This window comes from Clupea harengus, chromosome 1 (assembly GCF_900700415.2).
Source record: "Clupea harengus chromosome 1, Ch_v2.0.2, whole genome shotgun sequence".
NCBI classification, from domain to species: Eukaryota; Metazoa; Chordata; class Actinopteri; order Clupeiformes; family Clupeidae; genus Clupea; species Clupea harengus.
This window is the reverse complement of record NC_045152.1, coordinates 23,543,368-23,551,479: the sequence shown is the minus strand read 5'-3', so window position 1 is coordinate 23,551,479 and position 8,112 is coordinate 23,543,368. Positions and strand designations below refer to the sequence as shown.

The following is an 8,112-nucleotide window of genomic DNA, read 5'->3' as shown; positions in this document are numbered from 1 at the left end:
GCTGTCTGCCTTAGAGAGCGCTCGGAAGAGAGGAAGAGAGAAGGAGAGAAAGGGACAGATGGTGCAGAGACAAGAGAGACAGAAAGACAGAGAGACAGAGAGACAGAAAGACAGAAAGACAGAGAGACAGAAAGACAGAAAGACAGAAGACAGAGAGACAGAGAGACAAAGAGAGAGACAGAAAGACAAAAAGACAGAGAGACAGAGAGACAGAGAGACAGAAAGACAGAAAGACAGAAAGACAAAAGACAGAGAGACAGAGAGACAGAGAGACAGAAAGTCAGAGAGACAGAGAGACAGAGAGACAGAGAGACAGAGAGACAGAAAGACAGAAAGACAGAGAGACAAGAGAGACAGAAAGACAGAGAGACAGAAAGACAGAAAGACAGAAAGACAGAGAGACAGAAAGACAGAGAGACAGAGTAAAGTGAGAGACACAAGAGAAAGAGAATGAAAATGATGGGAAAGTAGATATCCAAACAGACAGTAGGGAGAGAGCATGAATACTATAGAACTGATTCAAAGTCAAGACAAGTAGGAGTTTCTGAAGGCGGGTGAGTTATCTGCAGATGATCAGTCATTTTTGACAAATCTCTCAAAAGATTGGTAAGATATCAAAGTTTCCCATGCAATTACAAGTTGGTTTGAGATTATTAATGCCATACTGGGTGAAAATGAAACAAATAGAAATACAATAAATCTATTGTTTAATCATGCAGTTGATAAGAAATGCAAAAAATAAATACAAAATTAGAGAAAAACTGCCCTCAGTACTGCAGAATGTGCTGTCTCTGCTTCTTCACATGCTGGTTTGGAAGACATCCAAGTTGTATAAAATACAATTTTGAAAAGGAAAACAATTAAGAAAACCCGCATATGGAAACAATATATGTTATATGGATAACAATACACCCACTCACTGGAAACTGCTCAAACCCCAAAAAAGGGTCCTGTGCGTCCTTGGTGCCTGGTGCCTACAGAGGCAGAGAGATGGAAGGACACAATGTGAGACACAACTAAAGAGAGATGCATGCTCTGAAGTGCACATTTAGCATCCTAAAACGAGTGAAGTGAGAGAGGCCAAAGCTGCCGAAGCATAATTAGTAGGAGCCTGGAGCCAAAGCGATCCATACCTCAAAACAGAGGGTGCGAAAGGAGGCCTTTAGGGCAGAAAGGATGGGGAGACAACAACAAAAAAAAATAGAATGAAAAAAGAGAGAATTATTTATAGATGAACATACTGTTGCAGTTAGCCTGTGTGTTTGTGGCTCTTCTTAACAATCACAATGCGGAATTGGGTTTGAGGAAAAAATTCCTAGAGATTTCTGTAGGGCTGGCTTGGTCTGTTTGATTGCGGTTCAAATGGAAATAAAGGCTCTGTTGTGGAAAAAACATTAAGACTCTTAAAAAGGACTCATCGAGAAAAAGTATTACAAATGACAATTAGTTCCTGTGCGTGTCTTGCAGTCATTTGCGTGTGTGTGTGTGCGCACAGGCGTGTGCATGCACATGTGTAAGTGTGTGTGTGTGCATGGGTGTGAAGCGGTGTATGAGCCCAAGTGCACACATGCATGTGACATTCAGACCGTGTGAGTCTGTTTGTGGATAGTGCATGTGTGTGTATATCGAACTGCTGACCAGCGAGAAGAGATTTTGGCAGTTCGGTCCGGTTTGTTAGCATTGGCAGCAAACAGGTGAAGAGAAGTCCTGGTGCATCATGGGAAGGGGATGACCTCAGTTGGAGAGCTGGCGACAGCACCCAGACATGAAACAGCACACACACATCTGAGGAATGCAGACGAAATGATAATCTGCCTCTCTATCATATACTCACCAACACACAGACAACCCAGACACACACACACACACACACACACACACACACACACACACACACACACACACACACACACACACACACACACACACTCTCTCTCTCTTAAATGTAGAGAGATGGTAAAAGAGTCTGGTGCTTTTCTGAACTTTCTGTTCCTCTGTCCTGATGAACAGATACTTCAGCAATTACATCCAGGCTCAAATAAAACCACATAACCCCTCTCTGTTTTAGTGGGGATTTGTATATCTCTCAGCCGTGTTATTACATCCTAAAACACACACTCACAGACACTCACATTGATATTTATTGACACAATAACAGACATTGGTATAACACAATATCTGTTTAGAGAGGAAGGCCGAGAACACGATAACAGATCAGCATCTGGATCAAGTTTTGGCGGAAGGTGTGTGTTATTTTGTCTGGAGGAAAAGTACACCAAAGATTAGCCCTTCAGAACGTGACACAGCACGCCAGGCTGATGTCACGGCACAAAGGAATTTTTGATCAGGGGCGATGGACTCAATTGACCTTACAGTAAGTCAAAGAACAGGGAGGGGTGGGGGGTGAGGGGAGGTTATTCAATCCACCCAGAAAAACAGCTAGAAACAGCTGTGCTTCAGGAGCCATGTAAAATGCACCAATGCACATTAATCTCAAACAGCGGTGAAAGACTAGGTTAGGCTCTTTTCTTCAAAAGGAACCTTCGGTGCATGGATACAGTGTGTGAAGGTCTAGCACCTTCTTTAATCTCCGTACAGAAAAACAGCTTTGTGGAGATTCTGGCCGAGTAAACAATTTGAGTTGAATTCTGCAGTTTGATCTAAATGGACTCCTGGGTTACCAAACCCTAAATATGTGGTGAAGGTCAGAGCTTCCATCACAAAGGGACTTGCCCGACCAGAAGCGCAGCTGGCACTGTTGAAGGAGGATCATGGGTAATGTCTGCCTGTGAGTGCTTTTGTAAAAATGTCCCTTCTGAGTCAGGATAGATGTTCCTCCTGTGGCATTACCTAAGGCTGTTCACTGACTCATCCTTAATGGTGTCTACTGCTGGCTGTTCTCTTGCTTGGACTCCACCTCAGCCTCCGTAGGAGGGGACCACTCAATAAAAGCTGTGTCTAATGAGAGGTTTGTGGTGTTCAATCAAAAAGCGCAATCATAAAAACACGAATGAAAATTCTGTGAAAAACATTATGCCTTGCCAAAGCCAGGGAAGGAACATGTGGGATTTTTGGGTGCAGAGATGGGCTTTTCTGGGCCTGGTACTTATGAAAGACTCTCACCCTTTTTAAAGATCAGAACTGAAGAGTGGAGAGTGCCCAAAGAAGCATCGGCATGGCATCTGTCTGAGAACTTACTGAGAAGTGAAAAAGATAATAAAAGAGACAACCGGCGAAGAGAAGACAGAAGATAAGTGAACAGAAAGGAAAAGAGGAGAGAGACGGGCAAAGACACCGGAAGAGAAGTGGAGAAAGACGAGGAGACAACAAAGTCAACACACTGGCCTCTTATTTTGGGTATGTATGTCATCCTCATTGTTCATAGCGGTGTATTTTGAGAGATGTGTGTGTGAATACGTAAGGCAGGGCACAGGACAAAAACAGAGGGATACCAGAAAGGGTAACATGGGGTTGGAAAAAGTGATAGGGTGACGATGAGCAAAGCCATGGATGTGTGGATGGAGTTGGCAGTGATGGGTGAAGGAAAAGAGAAGCAAGAAACATCTCCATCCCCTATCCCTCTCTGTGCCTCTCAAATTCCTCCTTTCTCTTTCTCTTCCTGTGACTCAGAGAGTCCTCTGCTGTTTTGGCCCCTGAAGTCAAACACGCAGGTGTTCTGTGTTACTCACTACCAGCAGACTTTTTTTTTTTAATCCTGTTTTTCATGTCTCTTCACGTCTGGCACTGTTCATATTTTCAAAATACTGCCTTTCGCAATGCCGCTCAGATTTTTCCCTCTTAATTTTAAATATTTGGAGTAGCCGGGGGAGAGGTGGTAACTGGCAGACAAGAAACACATTGCATAACACATAATAAAGAAGGTGAAGAAGGAGTGAGAAAGGAGGAGAGGAGTTTAGGAGTATTAACAGTAAACACGAGCGGTGTACTATAAACAGTTTGGTTGGGGGGGGTGTATCGATCTTGTCAATATTTCCATGATTTCATTCACGCAGTCTCATTTACTGTCTCTCCTTCCTTCTGGAGTTTTAATTTACTTGTATGTATCTTTCCCTGCTGTCCATATGGGGGTACAAATGCTTGAAACAAAACCTTTTGCTTGGCACAGAAATCATCTGAATCTCTGCCAAGGTTCTTAAGTCAATATAAACACCAGTGTATTAAAAATACCATAAACACACACAGATGCGTTTTCTATTTGGCATTCCAGATGAGCTTGCATCTCTTCCTTTTCTGTTGTTCCAAATTCTCTCTCTCTCTCTGTCTCTTTCTCTCTCACTTCTTCCTGTTGATGTTTGCTTTTCGACTGAGAACATTTCATACCTCTATTAGAGAATCCACAGCAGATGCCAAGTCAGCGATGCATTAAGAAAAAAGAAACACCCTTCAACCTCAGTTTGACACTCACTCTGCCCTGCACCATACCCCCACCATCACCACAACCCCCAAATCAGACCTTATGACTCTCTGGGTAATCTTAAACCCTCGTGTTTATCTGTGTGTCTCTCCCCTGTAATCTCCACTAATTTGGTATGTTTACCCAAGCCTTCGCTGAGCGTCTTGCCCAGAGTCGTCCAATTTTAGGGCACCCAAAGTTAGGCAGAATGAAACGAGGACAGACAGGTGAGGCATTTAGAGAGGGGCGGCGGGCAGACGGGCAGGCAGGCAGACGGGCAGGCAGAGAGGTGCTGTACGCGGAACAGACTTGGACAGATACAGGCAGTCTGGTTCTCAGGAACTGTGGGTTCATTGTCCCGTGCTTTTTTTTTTTTTTCGGAGTCTCTTTGAGAACATTCTCCCCTCTAGGATACACTGGAGGTGTGGGGTGGCAGTGGGACAAACAAGGCCTGTGGGCTTGTTTATCATTTCATCTCTCTCTGACATGCCCTGTTCTCCTTCATTGCCCTCCATCTTTCCATCTTGTTTTTTTTTTGAAGAGGAGTGAGGGAGAGAGTGAGCTAATGGCTTGGTCTGATTGAGTGAGTAGGTGGAGAGGGGGTGATAGAGGAAGGGAGGAGAGAGAGGAAGGGGGGGGGGCAAGAGGGAACAGGGTCAAAGGGGTGGGGGTAAAGCAGCATTTATAAGAGCCAAGCCACACCGTATTAAGAAATATTCCCTGTAATCGAGAGCAAGGGAGGGACAGTCCTGACAAACCACATCAGAGAAATTACCCAGCTTCGACTTTCCTGCAGCTCTCATCTCAAGGTAAGTGCATCCCACTCATAATACAGTTATGGACCAGAAACTGGACACTGGCAATTCAATTGGCTTTTTTTTGTCTAAATATGCTTCAATCCATATTCATCAGGCTAAAGTACATTATACTTATCCATGTAATGCTTAGGAGGAAAGTAATCATTTTGTTACAGTACACTACACAATGTTACATTACACTATACTTTGATGTTATCATTTAAACTGGCATTATGATGTTTTTAATGATTGGTGAATGCTATATTGAATATAGTTCAGTTTTCAGTGCAAATATTTGTGTTCAGTAAGACTGGGTGGCTACTCACAACACTCTTTGCCACTGCGGGATGTTAAACTGGTTACTGTAATGTTAGCAGACGGGGCATGATTTTCCAGTGAAGTGGGCACATGGGGCATGTCAGCATGCTGACTATTGGCACTCTCTGGGCACCTGCTGTGTACCTGCCTGCTGCCAGACGTGTGTAAAACAGGCAGCAGACGATGGTGTCAGCACCCTGCTTCCTCACTAAAAACCCCTCTCTCTCCACATCTGTGCCTCAAAGTGGAACACTCACAGTGGCTCCACCTGGTTGTTTGGGTGACATGAGTTGAGAACTGTCCCCACTGACCACAGCGGAGAGGTGCTAGAGGCCACACACCCACCGAAGCCCAAGAACATGAGGCAGGAGAGAGAGAGAGCAGGGCACCGGAGTTATGTGGTGTTTAAACAGGTGGACGACACACGCTGTGGTCGCTGTGTGTGTGTGTGTGTGTGTGTGTGTGTGTGTGTGTGTGTGTGTGTGTGTGTGTGTGTGTGTGTGGCTTTTTATTATATAAATGTCATTCATTGTTCAGTGCCTCCTTCTGTTCTCTTTTTGCGGTTTCAGTAGTTTTTTTTTCAGTAGAGTTTCAGTACTTGCTTCTCTTTGCTTTTTTTTTTACATTCCTCTCTATATCGCAGAGAGCAGTGGTACATTGTAAACTGCCCACAGCTAGAAATTGTTTGTTTTTGGAATGTAGTGTTGTTAAGTCAATATTGAGAAATAACTCCAAAAAACCCTCTAAAATATTCTCTCTCTATGCACACACCTGACCAAAGATGCCACTCATGATTGAGAAAATGGCTTTCCTCTTATTATTTCTGGCTCAGGACTTCTGCTAGACATTCTTCAGGTTTTCAGCGGGTATTGGCAAACTCAACACCTAAACCACAAACCCCAGACAGTGGCACCGATCCTGAGTGCCTGCAAGCTTCACGACTGCTTTCCAAAACTGAGGAGAAACACATATTTTACAAAGCCGGCAGCCTGAAATACACAGCTACTGCTCAGTTACTTCACACAAAGCCACTGCAAATGTTGTGCAATGTGCAGATGGGCATCATAGCAAGCATATGGAGTGAATGAATCATTTTTGTCACTATGTATCATGTATGATGTATCACATTCATGAAATAGCTCAATCCCCCCCCCCCCACCACCACACCTTCCTATGTGAGAGCGTGTTGTGTGATGTGCTGTGCTGTGTATTCATATGTTTTTTTTTCTTCCTGTGGCCAGACAGACTGGAGACATGAGTTCTCTGCTGCAGTACTGCACGGCACTGTGTGCCATCCTCGCTCTCGGACTCTGCTACTCTGGTACCATTGCACTGCCTCACGCATATTTCAGGCTTGTGTCAACTCTTCAACAAAGTGCCAACTTTAACAGCTGCTTGCTAAGGCACAAATTGGCATCACACTGCATCAAATCTCAATTATCAATCATGCTTGCTCTCCCCCCCCCCCCCCATTTTTTCATCTGTCCCTTCTCTCTCTCTATCCCCCCTCTCACAGATTCTCAAGAGAGCCAAGAGTCTTTTGAAGGTGAATGAACTCCACAGCACCCAGATGTTACTGTGAATCCGTTTGGTGACACTATATCTTGAGTTTAGATGAATCCTCAAATTTAATACACGCTGAGTGACCTGCATTTGTGTCCTCCCTTCTTCATTTTTAGATTTATTTGTCAGTCCATCCCGTGCCAATTCATTTATCCCACCCAGAGGTGGAGGTGGCTTCATCAGTCCACCCAGAGCCGACCCCAACTACAACTACAACTACAACAGACGGTAGCAAACAAACTATCTCTTTCCACAACGTGTTAATTAACACAAGTGACCCTTATGTGTCAGCTCACATCTCACCACAGATTCACCACACTCACATCTATTATACATTTTTTTTTTCAACCACAGGAGAGTGAAGTCCCCAACAGAGATTCGCTCGGAGATCTGTGAGGACTACAATCCATGCCGACTCCTTGCTCTTCGCTATGGATACCCGCAGGCCTATCAGACATACTTTGGGTCTCGGCAACCTGCGGCTGCGGCTGCTGCGGCGGCTCCGGCGGCTCCAGCCCCTGCTCCTGTCAACTACCGCGCTGCTCCTGTCAACTACCGCGCTGCTCCTGTCAACTACCGCAGATACTGAGCTGCTGCCTCAGAACCTCTAACATATTCTAATCACATTTATGATGGGTGCAGTTTTCTGTAAGCTTAATGGGCTGTGAATTCCTTTGACAAACGCCATTGGTGAGGTCCTAGACGACTGGAGACTATCATGTAATGCACATGTTGAAATGAAATGCCACTAGTGGACACGTGGATGTGACTTTATCATGTGGTTCATGGTTTAAGGGAGGCCTCAGAGAGGGGCTGAAAAAAATACTGATGCTTCAGACAAATGCCCTTATCCCTTTTAAATGAGTATTCTTTTATTCTGATGTATATTATTTCTACACTGTCCACATCTCTACAGTTGAAGTGCATTTGTTTTGTGGCACATCAAAACTATTTTATTCAAAACCACAGTGTGACTGTGCTTTCATCCATGTCATCAAATAAATAATGGTTGAAAAGAAA

At 44.3% G+C, this 8,112-nt stretch overlaps 1 protein-coding gene across 2 annotated transcripts; it reads left to right on the top strand.

The window, feature by feature from the left end:
• The first annotated feature begins 5,115 nt into the window (after positions 1–5,115).
• Positions 5,116–8,112, top strand: LOC105898574 (matrix Gla protein). 2 transcript variants are annotated; one of them, XM_012825605.3, is made up of 5 exons: positions 5,116–5,223; positions 6,775–6,850; positions 7,046–7,075; positions 7,209–7,320; positions 7,447–8,112. In XM_012825605.3, exons 2-5 carry the CDS (start codon positions 6,784–6,786, stop codon positions 7,679–7,681), a joined length of 444 nt encoding a protein of 147 aa, XP_012681059.2. In that variant the 5' UTR covers positions 5,116–5,223; positions 6,775–6,783; the 3' UTR covers positions 7,682–8,112. The 2 variants fall into 2 exon arrangements, with proteins under 2 accessions (XP_012681059.2, XP_031436651.1); XM_031580791.2 differs by having other exon boundaries at positions 5,117–5,223; positions 6,771–6,850.

What these genes read in the sequence shown, in the direction of transcription:
- LOC105898574 (XM_012825605.3), top strand. Translation starts at nt 6,784, where the DNA reads ATGAGTTCTCTGCTGCAGTACTGCACGGCACTGTGTGCCATCCTCGCT. An exon ending in TCTCGGACTCTGCTACTCTG is followed by an intron (nt 6,851 to 7,045) that starts GTACCATTGCAC and finishes CCCCTCTCACAG; the next exon opens with ATTCTCAAGAGAGCCAAGAG. An exon ending in GAGCCAAGAGTCTTTTGAAG is followed by an intron (nt 7,076 to 7,208) that starts GTGAATGAACTC and finishes CTTCATTTTTAG; the next exon opens with ATTTATTTGTCAGTCCATCC.